The sequence below is a fragment of the Schistocerca serialis genome, chromosome 8 (assembly GCF_023864345.2).
Source record: "Schistocerca serialis cubense isolate TAMUIC-IGC-003099 chromosome 8, iqSchSeri2.2, whole genome shotgun sequence".
Lineage (NCBI taxonomy): Eukaryota > Metazoa > Arthropoda > Insecta > Orthoptera > Acrididae > Schistocerca > Schistocerca serialis.
In genome coordinates this window covers 39,471,289-39,491,975 of record NC_064645.1, presented here as the reverse complement: position 1 = coordinate 39,491,975, position 20,687 = coordinate 39,471,289, and the positions used below count along the sequence as shown (strand labels likewise).

Genomic DNA, 20,687 nt, shown 5'->3' with positions numbered 1-20,687 from the left:
GTTCCCAACAAGCAAAGAACCTACAGAAAGCTCAATGCCTTGGGGAATATGCCATTAATACTGACCTACACAGCAAAGGTGTTGTGATTACAGGGATCTGGTAGACATTCCCAAGGTGGAACTGAAAGATAAGTGGGCTCCAGAAGGTTTAGCCAACATCCAAAACATAACAAAGAGGGTGGACGGGTGTCTTGTAAAATCTGACTCCTTTCTCCTCACGTTCAGTAACACAAAACTTCTGAAGGCTGGTTTCCTTCACCTTAGCAAGTGGCCTTATATCCCTAACTCAATGTGCTGTTTCAAATGCCAGTGCTTTGGGCATACTACTCTTGGGTGTAAGGGATAAGCCACTTGTGGCAAATTTGGTAATGCCGTCCATGAAGGAGTCACGTGTTCATCTCCCTTGCAGTGTGTGAATTGCTCTGGGACTCACCCAGTCTGGAATCAGGACTAATGTATATTTTGAAGAACAGAAGATGGAAGAGCTTAAGACTATGAAAAGCATCCCATGTGGTGAGGTCAAAAAGATGTATAAAGCCATGCTGCCCCCAACATTCATTAACTCCTTTGCTTCAGTTCTTAAAACAGCTAGTGCAGAAATCCATTGCTGCTACACAAAGGGAGATTACTAGTATCAGCACTTGTACGTGTGTTTGTCGGTGCACTTGTCAAGTTGCAGTTATTTCGATGCCTGTATCTTCCCCCAGCACTTTAGAACAGGTCTGGTTGCCGATGTTGCAGAGCTTCCTGCCCCTCCAGAATTCAGCCTGGTACTCATCCAGTGCTGCCACTCCCACACCAACAGTTGTGGCTCCCAAGGGCAGAAAATCAAAGGCCTAAGTGTCCACTACTGATGGAGTCAGAAAGTAAACAGTCCAATGACGTTGATGTCATCCTCTCTGACGTCTCTCATGATTCTTCTGTAGAGCTAATGGACCCTGATGTTGGACTGGGACAATCATCTTGCCTCAAGACTGAGCCTCCATCCATTACTGAGTCTCCACCCATTATGGGCTGCTGTCCCTGGCAGAAAGATAGGATAAAATTGCTACCCCCATGATGGATGGATTCCATATTACAGCAGAATATTAATTGGTTCAGGACCCATGTGGAGGAGCTGAAACCCCTGATACACACACAACCCCTGTGCTTGTGTTTACAAGAAACACATTTTAAAGCCACTGATGATCCTGTGCTACAGGGCTATACCTTCCACCAAAAGGACTACCTAACTAGGGAAAGAGCCAAGGGAGTGGATGCTGTGTTTGTCAATAACATGCACCACTTGTGTTTTCTCTCCTTGATTACTAACCTACAAGCATTAGCCACTGAACTTCAAGTATTTACCTCCACAGAATGCAATAGGCTCTGAGGCTCTCACAGACCTTATTAAACAACTCCCCTAACCATTTCTCCTACTGAGTGATTTCAGTGCACAAAATGAATTACAGGGCTCACACAATACTTGCCCTTGGGGTTGAGTCTTGGAGAACCTCATAATGTCTCAGGAGCTGTGCATCCTCAATATGAAAGTCCCACTCATTTTATTGCTGCTACAGAATTGTCCTCCTCCATCAACCTTTCCTTCTGCTCTCCCATTCTTGCAGACTCTGCCCAGTGGAAAGCAATTGATGACTTTCATTCCAGTGACCACTTCCCACTGAGGATTCACCTACTGGATAGAGTGTTACCTGAATAGAAGCCATCAAAATGGAGGTCAGCAGGGCTAAGTGGATGCTTTGCAGCCTCCTGACTGTGTTTGAACACAACAATACTGTCCAGGAAAGGGTGGACAATGTAACTTGAGTTACCCATCATGCCACTGACTTATAAATCGCAAAGTCTTTAGGTCATCTTAGGAGGAAAATTGTACCTTGGTGGACCGGTGAGTGCCACTCAGCAATCTGGGACAGGTGTGATGCTCCTCAGCAGTTTGAGTACTGCCCAACAGCAGACAACCTCACAGCCTTTAAGGTCGTGAGAGCCACACTACGCATGCTGTATCTGAACATCCACATTAATTTACATTTTTCTACTTTTAGAAATAGCTGCCATTCATCACACCAACTAGAAATTTAGTCTAGGCCATCCTGTATCCTTCTACAGTCACTCAACTTTGACACCTTTGCGTACATCACAACATCATCATCAGCAAACAACTGCAGATTGCTGCCTCCCCTGTCTGCCACTAAATCATTTATGTATATAGAGATTAATAGCAGTTCTATCACACTTCTCTAGGTTTTTCCTGACTGTGCCCTTGTCTCAGACGAACAATCAATACCGAGGACAACATACTAGGTTCTGTAACTTAAGAAGTCTTCGAGCCACTCGTATGCCTGTGAACCTATTCCGTATGCTAGTACCTTCTTCAACAGTTTCCAGTGGAGCACCATGTCAAACACTTTCCAGAAATCTACGAAAATGGACTATGCCTGTTGCCTTCATCCATAGTTCACAGTATATCATATGAGAAAAGGGCAAGCTGAGTTTCACATGAGTGATGCTTTCTAAAACCACTAATTTGTGGACATAAAATTCTTGGTCTCAAGAAACTGAGAATGTGTTCAAGGATTCTACAGCAAATCAATCTTAGGGATATTGGTATGTAATTTTGCAGGTCCATTCTTTTGCCATCCTTATGTACAGGAGTCACCTGCACTTATCTCTAGTCAGTTGGGACTTTGTGCTGGGCAAGAGATTCCTGAAAAATGCAATCCTTGAAAAACTGAATTGGGATTCCGTCCAAACCTGGTGATTTCTTTGTTGCCAACTCTGTCAGCTGTTTCTCTAATCCAAGGATGCTTATTACTATGTCATCCAGATAGGAATATGAAGGATGGTCAAACAGTAATATGTTTGTATGATTCTCCTGTGTGAATGTTCAACTGACACCCAAGACTGGTCCATAAGTGACTGAATGGAAGCCTTAGATCCGCTTAGTGATATTACATAGGACCAGAATTTTCTTGGATTCTTTGACAGATATTTTGCTGAGGTATGACAGTGGTAATTGTTGTATGCTTCGTGCATAGATCTTTTCACAAATGCAAGAATCTCTACTAACCTTTGCTTGTTATCATTTATCCACTCTCTTTTGAACCAAAAGTGCAACAGCTTCTGTTTAAATGAATTAGTGTTTTACAGTTTCATGAATTGTCCAATATTTTTCCCAAGACTATAGGGCACCTGCATTTTCTCCGTTGTCTTAAGGTATGTTTGATACAGTGACTGTGTGAGTGATGTGGGAGTAAGTGCACAAGTGTCATTTTGTAGGTTTCATTCTCGATGTGTGCAACAATTTTAGTGATTTAATCCAGATTTGTTCCTTCTAAAATGTGTAAGGATGCTGATAACCTAGTTCCTGAGTGCCCCTATGGTCAAAACACACACACACACACACACACACACACACACACACACACACACACACACACACACACCACCACCACCACCACCACCAGTATCTGAGCGGGCCATGCAGTGCAATGTAGTTTGCTTCAATGACTGCTTCACATCACATATCACCTGGATCTTTCCCACAAATATCATCTTTTAAGAACCGTGCAAGTAGGAATTTTCCCTGCAACATATCCTCTGTTCCCTTATTCCCCCTGGCTGCAACCTTTGCTAGTAGCCATGCCTTTATCTGCTCCCACCCCAGCCTCACACACACCATCTATCCACAAAGCTTGTCTGTATAGTCCTTCCTAATTCCCTGTTTCCCTCCTCTGCCAAACCCCCCCCTCCTCACACAGCATAGGACTCCTGATGCTGCACCTAGCTGACCATTGTCTTGTACCTACCAAATCCCTGCGCACTTCCACGAGCAGCAGGTACAGGATCTTCCCCCAACCCTGTCCTGCAATCCCACCCCCTCCCAGCCCCTTCTGTACCCAAAATAGCCACAAAAGCTGACATATGAAAAACTTTATCTGATAGCTAGAAACAATTAAATCTTCTGTTAAATGTGCCTGTGTATCTGATAGCCAGAAACAACTAAACCTTCTTTTAAATGTGCCTGTGTGTGTAGTTCAACACTCCTCTATGTGGTGAGTGGCGAATAAATTGTAGACCACATTTTCATTGCCAATAGAAGCACTAATTTAACTCGTGCATCAATACATTTTTTTACCATCAATGTTGGGTTATTAGTTGACAAACAAATCTCCTTTATAATTAACTTACAAATATCAGATTCCCATTTTCTGACACAGTGATTGAGAAATATAATTTCTATTGTTCCATATACAACTATAGTTTTGCTGTTTACATAAAAAATGCATTGTAATCAATGTATATCCTTGATCTTAAGTCCTACTCAAACTAGAAGTTGTAGACATAGGCATATCTCTTTTATTAGTAATATCCAAGTAGATTAAAACAGTTCAGCATACAGAAAGGGGGAATTTAAAACTGTTAAGGTGCTAAATGTATTTTGTAACCTGACACCATTTGTAAAATAATTCATCCATAAGTTTAACATCATACAAGTAAAGAGTTTTGTGTGTGTGTGTGTGTGTGTGTGTGTGTGTGTGTGTGTGTGTGTGTGTGTGTGTGTGTGCACTTACACATATGCACACTTATTGACACAGAGTATATGACAGCAAGTTCTCATAAATGTAAGCCAGAATGAATATAACACATTCCCTGAAAGATGAAAATGTGGCTTTTTTTTTTAAATATAAATGCAACTACCATATGTGGCAGCAATAATACAAAATATGCATTCTGGGAACCAGAAATTCACCAGTGATCTAAGTGACTGAGTCAGCTAAAATAAAACTCGATTATGACAGCAATTTTTAAAAATTGTAAACCAAGGGAAAAAGCCGAGTGACCATACTAAACAATAACAACATAAGGACCTTAATACACAACACTTAAAATGGAAGTAGAATACTGTTCAAGGCTCAGAGTTTATAATCAACCTTAATACTAAAGCTCAGTTAAACTATTGCTTAGAAAAATATTGGGTAAGGACTATTGTGCCAACAGAAGCTGTCATAAGCTGTTGCTGAAAATTCAAACTGGAAAAGAAATAATGCAGAAATGAAAGTTGTTAAAAGCCTGATAAGCAATAACAGATAGAGAAGCTGTAGTGTGACCATTAAAAAAATTTCAAGTCAGCTATAAGATGCACAGGACATAAAAAATAACCTGAGAAACAATAACTTAATGTAGATGCTCATCAAACTGCAGTGCCAGACACTACAAGAGAGGCGCTGTGCAGCACAGAGGGGTATATTGTTAAAATTTCAACACTGCACATTTGAAGAAAAGTCAGGCAACATATTACACTTCCAAAATTTTGAGTTATTGGGTTCCTTGTTGTGCGCATTCTATGTCATGAGAAAAGGACTTGTTTACAATGCTTTAGTTTCTGTTGGTTTATAAGAAAGACTAATTTTATTTTAAAAGTAACAGGCAGTTCATTTAATCTGAATAATAGGTGTTGTTCCTAAGATGCTAAGACAAACCACTAAAAAGTTTAACTCTCCAAGTGTCATAAAGCACTTGGTATCAAATAAACATATGGTTTTCATTCCAAAACGGAAGTTGCAGAGAGCAAGTAATAAATGTGAAATTATGGTGTTCAATCACACCTCTGAGCATTATATCCTAAGCTGCCTGAAAGCTACTCTCAACAAAACAATTTAGAAAACAGAAGCAAGCATCATTATTTATTTTATGAAAAGCTATTTAGTACTAAGTATGTAACAATCTACAACTTACGGTTTTCTGATTTGTTGAACATTCCATGAAAGAAGAGAAGGTTGATGTAAAAAGAGGTAAATGGTGTTATAATAATGCAGGCACACTTACAACAAGCAACACATAAGTTACATAAAAGGAAAGGGTAGTAACTACTGCAACAGCAACCACATATTACACAAAGAAATGTGTTAAAATACATACAACTGTATCAAAAAGATAATTGATGTGAAATTGATAAATTACAAGGAAGCACTCTGTTTCTTTGTAAAATAAGTGCAATGCGCTCTCTGCACAAATTTTTCTGAAAATTAATGTAACCAAACTGGCCTCCCTACTGAAATTTCAAAACATTTGCATGTTTTAAAGTTATTAAGGAATACCACACAAAAAGCATGCCTATTAAATACCAAGTACTCCTCTGAGCATGCACAAGCTACAAAATGGAACACAATGTAAGACATTTATTACACACATTCTGCTGTTGAGTAAAATCTAAATGAAACTTCCTTTCTAGCTTTCTGTAATATAAATAACCTTAAAACCGTAACAGCCTATACCACTATACTAACAGTACTCTGCCCCCCCCCCCCCCCTCCCACACACACACACATACATCCTCGCAGCAATTATGCACAAACCATCAACTGAGTAACAGGAACACACCAATTTTTTTCAGGCACATTTTAAGATTACTGTCTTCCTCTATGACCAAGTGACCCAAGACAAATGTCTGATTTGATAATGAAGTTGTCAAATAAAAGGGCTATATTTGATGTCTATTATGCAGTTAGAACAATCCAGTATGAAGTCTCACATGCAACAGAGATTTACTCACATTTCGATTCCCATTTTTATTGAAATAGCAGAAAAAACTGGTAAGAGCATAAATTATGTGTTCCTATAGATTTTTCATAATGTGATGGGTAAATATTGTGAACAGAAGACTTCATTTATAGCAGTACCTCAAAAACTCTGTACTGGTTAAGTTTTGTTTTACCAGCAGTATATTATTTTTCACTTTTATATCTGTACAACAGGCTCACAGAGCTCTTCACCTGATGCACCATTCAGTCCAATAATCTATAGGGAAAATTATATTCCCTCTCGTTGTTCAATATGGTTCAGTTTCATTTCTCACTTATTTCACATTTCCTTATTCTCGGTTATCATTTGCATTGTTGCAAAATTTAAATTAGTTTTTATAATTGCTATTCTTTATTTCATTTTCTACTCCTCAATGGGCTTATCTCAACTTCAGTTGTTCCTACCAAAATATATAAGTTTCATATTCTGTAGTTCTTTAAGTTCATTTTCATCTTTAAATTGAGTATATGGGTCTTACAAACAGCAGTGCATATATGTGCAGAAGTTTTTCCAGGACATAAAATGACTGAAATAATGTCACACTTGACCTAAAAATATGAGGAAATGCCAATTAACTAATCATCTACCATTAAGACTCTTGGTATAATATGTGGCTGCTAGTTTCTTTTGATTAACATGCAGTGCCATGATCACAGATTGACAACATAATTTATTAGGGAGTTCGTTCATTGGTGAGGGTGAATATGAATTGATTCAATTACACTAAACAAAAATAATATTCTTTAATCTGGATTTTAAAAAGGGATTTTAAAATTATCTTCAAACACAGAGGGTTACTTGAACAAATGTGTTCCACAAGTAAATTAATTTGTCTTGTGTTGACAGAAAAATAATAATATGTAACTTTTAAAGTAATAGAGATTTAGAGTGCAGTAGGTGTTTGCCATATAATTTGAGAAACGATTACTTTAAATATTTCTGTTAGTGATACAGTTTCTCTTAATTTGGAAACTGATTGTTTTCATAAACAAAATTCTGTGTCTTATATTACCAAGAAGTACTGGAAAAAATAATTAAGTGTCATTTCTCATGTGAGAATAAGCTTAGAAGTCAAATTACTGACCTCTCAATCAGCTTTCTCATTTCCTCAGTGGTCATGTCCTTGTTGTGGGCTCTTACACTGACTGAAAACAAAATAAAAATACAGCTCCTGTCGTATTGTAACCCCTGCTACAAGATCCAGAAAAAAAACATAAAAGTTTCACAAACAATGTCTGGGACTAAAGCTGCCATTGACAAGGAGTACTGCAAGAATATGTAATTGATTCCCTTAAGACATCATTCTTAAGAACTCAGGAGAACATACGGAATAACCAGATTGCTCCTTTTTCTCATTCATTGATTTTTTCATTTTCATTCTTTTTCCCCCAACATATTTTATAATCAAGCCAATGTCATTAGAAAGAATAAATACTCATATTAGACCATCGCAGTAACTGAATACACTGCTTGAGTAAGAGAAATAATATAAGCCACTTAGTCTTAACTTGTTTTCAATTGTATCATGATGGATTACCAAAAACAACTGTCAACAAAAAACACTTCAGAACAATTTTTATGGGAATTTAATCAATGAGTTCTGAACTTTGACAACAGATAATGAGCAAGATAGTATAAAACTGCAACAATATAAACATTTGAGGATGGATACGATTTTCTGTAATGCATAACTAAAGAAAGTGAGATACGAGGGGGGACCCAAAAGTAACCAGAATCATAATACTGCACATCGTGTACTTGTAGTAGCAGGTTGCGCCACCTGAGGGTTGTAGTAGGAGCTCTGTTGAGTCATTCTGCTAAACAGCATCACCCAACAGTGAGAAGTGTGGTTTCTTTGGCAGTTCTTTGAGTGTGCGTACAGTGCAGACGTGACACGAGGAAATGACTAGTTCTTACACACAACGTGCGGCAGTGAAGTTTTGTTTCTTGCTCAGCAAGAACGCAGCAGAAACTGTTGGGATGATTGAGACACTTACAAAGACCATGTTCTTAGTAAAACACAAGTGTATGAATGATTTTCTCAGTTTAAAAAGGGAGAAATGGTGGTTGAAGATCAGCCCCGTTCCGGTCGACCTTCAACTGCTCGAAGCGAAGACAACATCGACAAAATCTGTGGTCTCATCAGTGAAGATCAATGCAGGACAATCGACCAACTTGAGAACTTGTCCGTGTTGTCCTGGAGCTCAATTCAGCGCATCTTGACCATCGATTTGGGCATGTGAAGAGTGGCAGCAAAATTCGTGCCAAAGCTTCTTACTGGAGATCAAAGGGATCGTCACGTTCAAGCCTGTCTCGAAATGAGATCCACATTTTTTCAACAAAATCATTACAGGTGATGAGTCATGGTGCTATGGGTACGATCCAGAAAGTAAACAACAGTCATCACAATGGAAGTCACTTGGCTCACCTCAACCAAAAAAAAAGCTCGACACTCTGAATTTGTCCCTGAAAACCAGACAGTATACCAACAATTCTATTTGGAGGTTATGAAACGGCTTCGCAGTAGTTTGTCGCGAAAACGTCTGGCTTTGTGGGATTCTGGCGTGTGGTTCCTGCATCACGACAATGCTCTTGCGCACAGGGCTCTCAGCGTATGCCATTTTTTGGCCTCAACAAGGACGACTATCTTGACCCACGCGCCCTATTCGCCGGATTTAGCACCCTCGGACTTCTTGCTATTCCCAAGGATGAAAAGAGACTTGAGAGGGAAGCATTTTGCGGATGTGGAAGACATAAAACACAATGTCATGGAAGTGCTAGCAGGTATCAAAGAGGACAAATTTAAAAGGTGCTTCGAACACTGGAATGAACGTTTGGACAAGTGTATTAAAGCTAATAGAGAGAACTTTGAAGGAGATTGAGGTTGTATTTGAAAACAATAAAGTATATGCTTTCTAGAAAGAAATTCCGGTTATTTTTGGGTCCCCCCTCATATGTTGTGTATTAGAAGAAACTACTGTTTAGCATTATTGAATTTTCTTTCAAATTCGTAATTATAAAGCCTCAGAATTTCTGCCATAACTATTAAAGACTTTTTTTATTATACAAAAACAAGGAACCGCTTTCCCTGACAATGTTTCAATAATTCTACAAGAAACAAAATGCCAATGAACTGACTAATCAGGAATAATACAATTTATTTTTTAATAATGCTACATCCATGAAGCTATGTTAGTGTACTTTGAGATCAATGTATGCAGCAGCTTTTGAAATATATAACCGGCAAAATTTCAAATATTTTCAGCCTTCAGTTGAAAGAGTTGAGGAAAGTTGGAAAACAGTTATTAGTATCAGAATAAGTTTATGGTGAAATGGCCAAAAATTATTCTGTAAGTGTTGTGACAGACGGAACTCATAATAATACATTTGTGTCATAAGTATGTTTTTAATTTATAGAGCCCAAAACTAACAAAGTTTCTGAAAATAAAACAACAGATATAAATGTGGCAGTTAACATACAGGATGTTTCAAAGTCTTTGTACCAAACATCTAGGGGTGATTGATTATGTCATGGGGATCAACTTTTATTAGAGACAAAAAGTTCACAAATGCTTCCCAGTGATGTTAGCTGTCTTTTTATTTTAGTTATGCCCCTGAGAAGCAGCAGGGTGTAGGAGCCCTGTGACATGCAAATGCCTTGTGTGTTGCTTATAATCCAGTCTTCTGCTCCATATAAAAGGGGATAGGCCTAACAAAATTAAAGTTCCTGATTCACTTCTAAAATCTCTTTCTCCATTTTTGTTAGAGACAAGCATTCTAAAGGCTTTATTGTTGACAATCATTCTATCAACTTACAGGGGTCAATAGTATACATCACACCTTGTTAGTAGATGCTGCTAGTTCAGTGATATCTCGTTGTCCTAGGGTCAGGGAATATTAAAAGACGCTTAGCACCACTGCAAAATGTCAGATAAAATTTTGTCTCTAACAAAAGTTGTTCCGCATGATGTGATCTACCACCACAAGATGGTTGACAAAAAGATGTTGAAACAACCTGTATTTTTATATGGGTGATCAATAAAGTTCTTTCATATTTATGCTTTACATTGCAGTAGTGTTATTGCCTTTTTGAGTAATTAGAATTTGTAAGACTCACTGCACTATTTATTTAATTTTAATCCACAGAAATATTTGGCATGATCTTAGTGAGTTTTTAAGGTTGAAACTTAAATTTTTCATAGATGACAGTCAAATTTCTTTTCCTCCCTCTTTTGAGTAACTATTTTTAGATTGCAAATCTCACTATATTCGTAGACAGTTCTTCGTGTGCCATATTCTTCAACAGTTGTTTGTAGACAGTTTTTCATTTGCTGTTAGCAATTAATTCCCTGTTGTCAGTTCTTCTCTAGTTTGTGTTACAAGGTGCTAACATTGTCTTAAATTTAATAACTGAAATATCCAATAGTTATTTTGTATATTATTTATATTCTTATTGTTTGCACAATTTAAAAGATTGCTTTCTACAGTACTTTTCTTTTCAACCTCAATATTCTTTCCTGTCTATCAGTTCACATGTATCACTTATAGTATTTAGAAAGCACAGTGCATAGTGCCTAGTCTTAGCAGATATTTTATGTTAGCCTCTTTTGATTAAAATCTCTCATTTTTTTCAGATATCACTTCTTCAATGAGAGCATTTTATGCATATGTGCCTCTGCCATGACAGAGTGCAAGTCCCTTGACAAACTACAGGAATAAAGACTTTTGTAATTTGTGTACTTGTAAATATTATCACACATTATTAAAAGGCTACATTATTATATTATTGTTATTTACAGATATGGTTTAACACCATAACAATGCAGCATGCAATTACCCACAGTTAGTCCCTCTCCATATTGGTGGAATAGTGTTAATTCTTACTGAAATGGAACCACTGTCCTATCGGTAACATCTGGGTTGAAAGGATGCTAACAATGTTGAATTTGCTTTTAATTCCACAGACTTACTTTTGTTTTGGGTGGTTGCTTTCCAGCCACCTGGATCAGCAAAAATGTGTACCCGATTATACAATAACTGGGGAAATAACCATTTTCTCTATGTCCTGAGTTTGAGTCTCAATCTGGCATACAGTTTTAATCTGCCAGGAAGTTTCATATCAGAGCACACTCCACTGCAGAATGAAAATTTCATTCTTGAAACATCCCCCAGGCTGTGGTTAAGCCATATCTCTGCAATATCCTTTCTTCCATGAGTGCTAGTCTTGCAAGTTACACAGGAGAATTTATGTGAAGTTTGGTCGGTATGAGATGAGGTTCTAGTGGTAGTAAACCTGTGAGAACAGGTCATGGTTCATGCTTGGGTAGCTCAGTCGGTAGAGCACTTGCCCGCAAAAGGTGAAGGTTCCAAGTTTGAGTCTCGGTCTAGCACAAATTTTTAATCTGCCAAGAAGTTTCATAATTAATATTGTGGAGGGGATATTTCTGAAACTTTTAGACCATCCCTCCCTCCAAGCACACATTTCTCACTTGGAGTCTCCTATGGATATTGTCTATTGCTGTAATATGCTGTTAGTATGTGTATAGCCAGACCAGGAGAAGGGGATAACTTCCTGAAACTGTCCTTGCCACTGTGGTGTGCTGCATGGCCTGTACAGTCAATGCACAATACATTTACAACTGTTTACACTTGTATAACAGAGACAAAAACAAACACATGTTCAGAAAATGACATCATAGCAAGGTGAGGCTCTTAGCAGCTGGGCTCTTTCTCTATGCAGTTACTTCATGCCCATTTTCAACAGAGTTGAAATAAGAGTGCAAGAGAACCTGAAAGTTTAGCTTAAGTCCTTACAGAACACCATGTGGCAAACTCTGAAGAGAGCTCCAATAATGCAGGAATGCTCTCTTACAACAGCAGTACATATAAGTCTGAAGCTGAAGGTATCATTTATGTTAGTAAGATGGAAATCCTTCCAGAATGTATTTTTATTTTTGCGTGTCTTATTTCATAAATTCTTCCTCACTCTTCAGCATCCTAATAGCTCTGTCCTTTCTCCCTGTGGAGCACGAAATGGCATTATACCAACATGGGTACACTCTTTGTATGACTGTGCTTCTGTTTCATTATTTAGCCTTTATGCTAGTTTGCTGTCTTACCCAGTTAGTTACAAATACGAAAAGGAAAAATCAGCAGCATAAATCAGATTAGTTCGAAGTAATCTAGGTAATGGTATAATAACAGTTCTTTCAATACTTTTAGGACCTCAGCAGGGCAAACAATACTAAAATGAAACACATAAGAGGTGACAGCCAGCAAAATAAGACAGCAAAACACAGTCTACAGAAACACATCTTGGATTAAGCACTGTTGTCTCAGTTCAGTGAATTGCTAAAGCTACTTACAACATTACAAAAATGAATATTATTTTCCTACATTACCTCTTTTCATGCCAGATCGTTCTATGGTGTCCATGTATAGTATGTCTCATTCACTGAACCGAAATTCTATATTAATAACATGTAAACTGAACTGACTTGGTTCTCTCCACGAAGACAGACAGACTACCATCATAAGTGAAGGATATGGGGAACAAGATGAAAGTTGTCTTTAATTTTTTTTAATCAGTGTGAAGCCCCTAATAAATTTGAGTTACGCTGATATTTATTGAACACTTAGTAAATCGTGTTTTGCTGTCTTCTTGTGCTGTGTATCAACTGAAAGGCAAACTCATACGCATGGCACTTCAACTACGAGTTAAAACAAAATTACATAGAGAAGGAAGGAACAAAGAAATGTTTTATGTCTATACTGAGCAAGCAAATTATCATGCATTACGCTATCTAGGAAAAGCCATCAGACAGAACTGGTCACTTTTTTTCACATTTAGTATTTATGATCTGGAATGATAAACAGGGGGAATAAATGCCAGTAAAAATACAGCTGACAACAAAAGCACTATAAACACTTACTCAAGATTCTGACAAATGTCACGGTTTTTCTCCTCATGTTTGAGGACTATATCGAGAGAGAATTCAATAAATAAGACAACTGTGATTAGAATTGGCTTAATCTAATTTATAGGTTAGAACACAATTTATAATGTAAAGTTCTGTGTGAGTATTATAACTGTAATGTTCACTTCCTAACTCAGGCATTAAAAAGTGAAACTATAGAAACACTAGAACATTTGTAATGAATAAAAAACATATAAATACAACAGCATACATGTAACAAAATAAAGAAATTTATGTCCCTGTAACAAAGACATCAATGACATTAATACATGTACACTTACAAAACTGCAGTCAGATCATCACAATGAAAACAAAATATATTTTTATGTTACTGTAGTGTATGACGTCAAAATGAACACATAAAGAAAATATTCTGGCACAACTGATGGGAAAGTTCTTTTCTATTCATACACTGAAGTAAAACAGTTTCACAAAATGAGCAACCAGAAAGAAAAGAAGAAATATTTACACTTATTTATTTCACTACTCACCACTTTTGCAATTATTTATACCCTTCCTAAAGTTGTATGTTTTTCCTTTTTTGGTATCAGTATTGATTAATTGTATATGTTAATTCTGGAACTCTGGTTGTCAAGATGAGAGCTCAAACATCACCAGCAAACAAGGTTTATACAGTTTCAGTGAATAAAAAGCACAGAAAAATGTCCTTTACTTCATTGTGTGACACATGAACAATGTAAAGACAAGGTTAAGTTCTGAGACAGTTATTTAAACTGCTGACGTCAGTCTGCATGACAGTATGTTTTAGAAAATGTGACACTGTCTGCACACATCAACAGTTGCATCCATAAACTTGACATTAAGTTCCTCTGGTCATGCCTTTAAAAACTAGAAAGGATAAAATAAAAAAGGGACCTTATGACAGCAGTTCAATTCCAAAAGAGCCTTGACTGATGAAACAGAGCTCAAAAGATTGCAGTTAATATTGTCATATGGAAAGGAAGGATTTAAATAGAATCTCTAGATACTATTTTGAATGAAATGTACAGGACAAAAGACACTGTGATATTTAGGACAAAGGCATTGGCAACAGGTACACAAATACTAGTGATATCATAAGTCCAGAATTTAGGATGAATAAATCAACATGGGAAGGGCTCACAAGTTCTGCTAGATTGCAATTTGCATGGAAAAAAATTCTGATCAAAAATATGGCAACAATTTTACCGTTTAGGAAATCCCATGAGTGTTAATAATTTTGTACGACAATTTCTTAGGCATTTGCTCATATGAAACATAGTGCATCCAGCACATTAAGATTATGCTTGGCATAAATACCTGATTTTGAAATCCTCAACTAAAAATAACTTATGCTTTGCAGTACAATGTCAACAATTAAGTTGTAAACTTGTCACAGTATACTACTGACATCAGCACCACAAAACCACTAAGATTTCATTACCTTGGTAATTTATTGTCTTGTAGTGTTTGCTTGACCATGTTCTGCTCAAACTGAAGAAAACTGAATACTCTTTGTTACCAACCTGCTTTCCGTGTGTGTGTGTGTGTGTGTGTGTGTGTGTGTGTGTGTGTGTGTGTGTGTGAGTGCGCGCGCGTGCGCGCACGTATGCATGTTACCTCTGAAGGAGGGTTTTGTCCAAGGACTCAACAATTTTTTATCTTTTATGTGTGTGTGTGTGTGTGTGTGTGTGTGTGTGTGTGTGTGTGTGTGTGCGCGCGCGCGTGTGCGCACGTATGCATGTTACCTCAAGAACTCAACAATTTTTTATCTTTTTTACAAACATGTTCACAACTGAGTATATCTTCTATTTAGTATGTAGTGAGTTATTCCCACATCAATACTAGATTCCATCATATCAACAAATAACTCCCTACAATCACAAGCCATATTCAACTGAGGCCCCAGTGATTTCCCTCTTTACCTCAACATCTAGCAAGTTATGAAAGGGAGACATTGTAATAGTACTAATGTCATTAAAGATAATAATAATACTATTTCCTTAATGATGGACTGATTAGTGGCACTGGTGTATAATTTCCGACAGGGAATAAAAACTATGAAAGCAGCCACATCAACTTTCTGCACGAAAGCATATTTGCTATGATGAGTTTCTGAACGTAACAGAAATACTTGTATATACTGACAATATTAAGTACATTTACGAATTTAAAAGACTAAAGTATCTAGAAACAGCAACACCTGCATCTCGGTAACAGATAAGTCTTCATTAAAAACCTTCAAAATAAAAAAAATCTCATGTCACCTCAGGTATTCCAGAAACTGGAAATGGCACATTGAGCATTAAAAGCATCAAATACACAAAAAATTGAAATATTTCATTGCCTCTCCCTGTAAGTGATTTTGTGTATTCATTGCATATGCTGTGACTTATTTTGTAATCAACTCTATGGGATGTCTTTCTTCCTTATAGTTATTAACTTGCAAGATCAGCTTCCACATATTATGACAAGTGCAAATTTTTATGGCTCATGCTGAAATGGTTTACAATTGTTTTGTTATGATAGTTCCTATAAACAGTACTATTGGTAAATAAACTGACAGTGTAGCACACAACCCCGTATATATATCAGGAACTCAAGTAGACTTATGTCAGTTCTATGGGGCATACAACTATGTTTCACGACCTAGAATAATGTAGTGAATTAAACTCAATGAGATTTCTTTGAGTTAACTGTATTTCTGAGAAAGTCCGATTATGATAACAACTTTATTGTCAATGAAATAATTTTGTATGGTGTTCAATGTTGTTCAGAAATCTGAGAAAACAGAAGCCACCTCTTCACTTGCACCCACAATTAGCAAGATACTCTGACTGAAGAAAGCTATACTTCTCACAACCGGTGCTTCCTAAATCAATTTCACATCTAAAGAAAAAAATTTTCTCTAAAAAAGTTATTTTATTCCACTTTAGGAAATTTTCTAAAGTACTGCAACAGATAACTATTGGTAACATTGGAATACAATTTTGTGTCTATTCTTTTAAGTATTCATACATGGGAGGGCCCCCCATGAACCATGGACCTTGCCGTTGGTGGGGAGGCTTGCGTGTCTCAGCGATACAGATAGCCGTACCGTAGGTACAACCACAACAGAGGGGTATCTGTTGAGAGGCCAGACAAACGTGTGGTTCCTGAAGAGGGGCAGCAGCCTTTTCAGTAGTTGCAAGGGCAACAGTCTGGATGATTGAATGATCTGGCCTTGTAACAATAACCAAAACGGCCTTGCTGTGCTGGTACTGCGAACGGCTGAAAGCAAGGGGAAACTACGGCCGTAATTTTTCTCGAGGGCATGCAGCTTTCCTGTATGATTAAATGATGATGGCATCCTCTTGGGTAAAATATTCCGGAGGTAAAATAGTCCCCCATTCGGATCTCCGGGCGGGGACTACTCAAGAGGATGTCGTTATCAGGAGAAAGAACACTGGCGTTCTACGGATCGGAGCATGGAATGTCAGATCCCTTAATCGGGCAGGTAAGTTAGAAAATTTAAAAAGGGAAATGGATAGGTTAAAGTTAGATATAGTGGGAATTAGTGAAGTTCGGTGGCAGGAGGAACAAGACTTCTGGTCAGGTGACTACAGGGTTATAAACACAAAATCAAATAGGGGTAATGCAGGAGTAGGTTTAATAATGAATAGGAAAATAGGAATGCGGGTAAGCTACTACAAACAGCATAGTGAATGCATTATTGTGGCCAAGATAGATACGAAGCGCACACCTACTACAGTAGTACAAGTTTATATGCCAACTAGCTCTGCAGATGACGAAGAAATTGAAGAAATGTATGATGAAATAAAAGAAATTATTCAGATTGTGAAGGGAGACAAAAATTTAATAGTCATGGGTGACTGGAATTCGAGTGTAGGAAAAGGGAGAGAAGGAAACGTAGTAGGTGAATATGGATTGGGGCTAAGAAATGAAAGAGGAAGCCGCCTGATAGAATTTTGCACAGAGCACAACTTAATCATAGCTAACACTTGGTTTAAGAATCATGAAAGAAGGTTGTATACATGGAAGAACCCTGGAGATACTAAAAGGTATCAGATAGATTATATAATGATAAGACAGAGATTTAGGAACCAGGTTTTAAATTGTAAGACATTTCCAGGGGCAGATGTGGACTCTGACCACAATCTATTGATTATGACCTGTAGATTAAAACTGAAGAAACTGCAAAAAGGTGGGAATTTAAGGAGATGGGACCTGGATAAACTGAAAGAACCAGAGGTTGTACAGAGTTTCAGGGAGAGCATAAGGGAACAATTGAAAGGAATGGGGGAAAGAAATACAGTAGAAGAAGAATGGGTAGCTCTGAGGGATGAAGTAGTGAAGGCAGCAGACGATCAAGTAGGTAAAAAGAAGAGGGTTAGTAGAAATCCTTGGGTAACAGAAGAAATATTGAATTTAATTGATGAAAGGAGAAAATATAAAAATGCAGTAAATGAAGCAGGCAAAAAGGAATACAAACGTCTCAAAAATGAGATCGACAGGAAGTGCAAAATGGCTAAGCAGGGATGGCTAGAGGACAAATGTAAGGATGTAGAGGCTTATCTCACTAGGGGTTAGATAGATACTGCCTACAGGAAAATTAAAGAGACCTTTGGAGATAAGAGAACCACATGTATGAACATCAAGAGCTCAGATGGAAACCCAGTTCTAAGCAAAGAAGGGAAAGCAGAAAGGTGGAAGGAGTATATAGAGGGTCTATACAAGGGTGATGCACTTGAGGACAATATTATGGAAATGGAAGAGGATGTAGATGAAGATGAAATGGGAGATACGATACTGCGTGAAGAGTTTGACAGAGCACTGAAGGACCTGAGTCGAAACAAGGCCCCCGGAGTAGACAACATTCCATTGGAGCTACTGACGGCCTTGGGAGAGCCAGTCCTGACAAAACTCTACCATCTGGTGAGCAAGATGTATGAAACAGGCGAAATACCCTCAGACTTCAAGAAGAATATAATAATTCCGATCCCAAAGAAAGCAGGTGTTGACAGATGTGAAAATTACCGAACAATCAGTTTAATAAGCCACAGCTGCAAAGTACTAACACGAATTCTTTACAGACGAATGGAAAAACTAGTAGAAGCCGACCTAGGGGAAGATCAGTTTGGATTCCGTAGAAATACTGGAACACGTGAGGCAATACTGACCTTACGACTTATCTTAGAAGAAAGATTAAGGAAAGACAAACCTACGTTTCTAGCATTTGTAGACTTAGAGAAAGCTTTTGACAATGTTGACTGGAATACTCTCTTTCAAATTCTAAAGGTGGCAGGGGTAAAATACAGGAAGCGAAAGGCTATTTACAACTTGTACAGAAACCAGATGGCAGTTATAAGAGTTGAGGGACATGAAAGGGAAGCAGTGGTTGGGAAGGGAGTAAGACAGGGTTGTAGCCTCTCCCCAATGTTATTCAATCTCTATATTGAGCAAGCAGTAAAGGAAACAAAAGAAAAATTTGGAGTAGGTATTAAAATCCATGGAGAAGAAAAAAAAACTTTGAGGTTCGCCCATGACATTGTAATTCTGTCAGAGACAGCAAAGGACTTGGAAGAGCAGTTGAACGGAATGGATGGTGTCTTCAAGGGAGGATATAAGATGAACATCAACAAAAGCAAAACGAGGATAATGGAATGTAGTTGAGTTAAGTCGGGTGATGCTGAGGGTATTAGATTAGGACATGAGACACTTAAAGTAGTAAAGGAGTTTTGCTATTTGGGGAGCAAAATAACTGATGATGGATGAAGTAGAGAGGATATAAAATGTAGACTGGCAATGGCAAGGAAAGCGTTTCTGAAGAAGAGAAATTTGTTAACATCGAGTATAGATTTAAGTGTCAGGAAGTTATTTCTGAAAGTATTCGTATGGAGTGTAGTCATGTATGGAAGTGGAAACATGGACGGTAAATAGTTTGGACAAGAAGAGAATAGAAGCTTTTGAAATGTGGTGCTACAGAAGAATGCTGAAGATTAGATCACATAACTAATGAGGAAGTATTGAATAGGATTGGGGAGAAGAGAAGTTTGTGGCACAACTTGACCAGAAGAAGGGATCGGTTGGTAGGACATGTTCTGAGGCATCAAGGGATCACCAATTTAGTATTGGAGGGCAGCGTGGAAGGTAAAAATCATAGGGGGAGACCAAGAGATGAATACACTAAGCAGATTCAGAAGGATGTAGGTTGCAGTAGGTACTGGGAGATGAAGAAGCTTGCACAGGATAGAGTAGCATGGAGAGCTCCATCAAACCAGTCTCAGGACTGAAGACCACAACAACAACAACACATGGGAGGGGCTCAGATTATTTTCTGCTCACTTAGAATTATTTTAGAAACAAACAATAGTGTAATAATAATGAGCGACTATACTGCAGTGCTCTTAACATAAGATTTAACAGGAGTTTTGTCTGTGCCTGGTGAATTACTCATTTTCAGAGTTTCAATAACTTTTAATGACACTGAGTGGCTATTTATACACTTCAGAGTACTTATGATGATCTGTCAGAAAACATTAAGTTGAATATCATAACTAAAACACTAACACTCCTCAAAGTGACAATGGAAATCAAAGTTATGGAAGGGCAGAAATTGGAGAGTGGCCTTGTGGCATGAGTGCATAGATCTAGGCAACTGTCCCCCCACTGAGAACATTTGGATTACAACAACGCTTTCAAACTCCACAGAAGATAATTGGGTCTCCAGCATTTCCCCGATCTTTGTTTTACCTCTATTTTGCTTCCTCATTCTCGTATAACATGTCCCTTCCATACCTTGTCTTTGTAAATTTTACTTTCTCTGTCTATGACCACCAAACTCCCTTTTTCATTGTTAATTATCTTTCCTTTTGAGCCCTAACAGCCCAGCCAAATAGTCACTGGAATGGGGTTGAATGAACTGTGTTGTAGAAGTTCTGAAAATCTGCTTCTTTATGTGAATTTCAACTTCGCCACCTTGAATTAGTTGATGTTGAACATGTTCACGGGAAAAAGTTTGAAATTACATTTAAAGTTTGATGGAAGTCACTAAGTGCTTTCATTATGAAACACTGAAAGATTATAGTCTGGGTTATTTTGTGTTCCACTCTAATCAAAATCTAATTTTTCACACATCTCAATGTTTAC

General features: G+C 37.8%; 1 protein-coding gene across 1 annotated transcript in view; it reads right to left on the bottom strand.

The window, feature by feature from the left end:
* LOC126416750 (Down syndrome cell adhesion molecule-like protein Dscam2) overlaps window positions 1–20,687 on the bottom strand; it is an 859,584-nt gene that overhangs the window by 26,894 nt on the left and 812,003 nt on the right. The window contains exon 35 of the mRNA XM_050084589.1: window positions 7,667–7,727. Coding sequence (XP_049940546.1) covers window positions 7,667–7,727 — 61 coding nt within the window. The remainder of the gene's footprint in view (window positions 1–7,666; window positions 7,728–20,687) is intronic.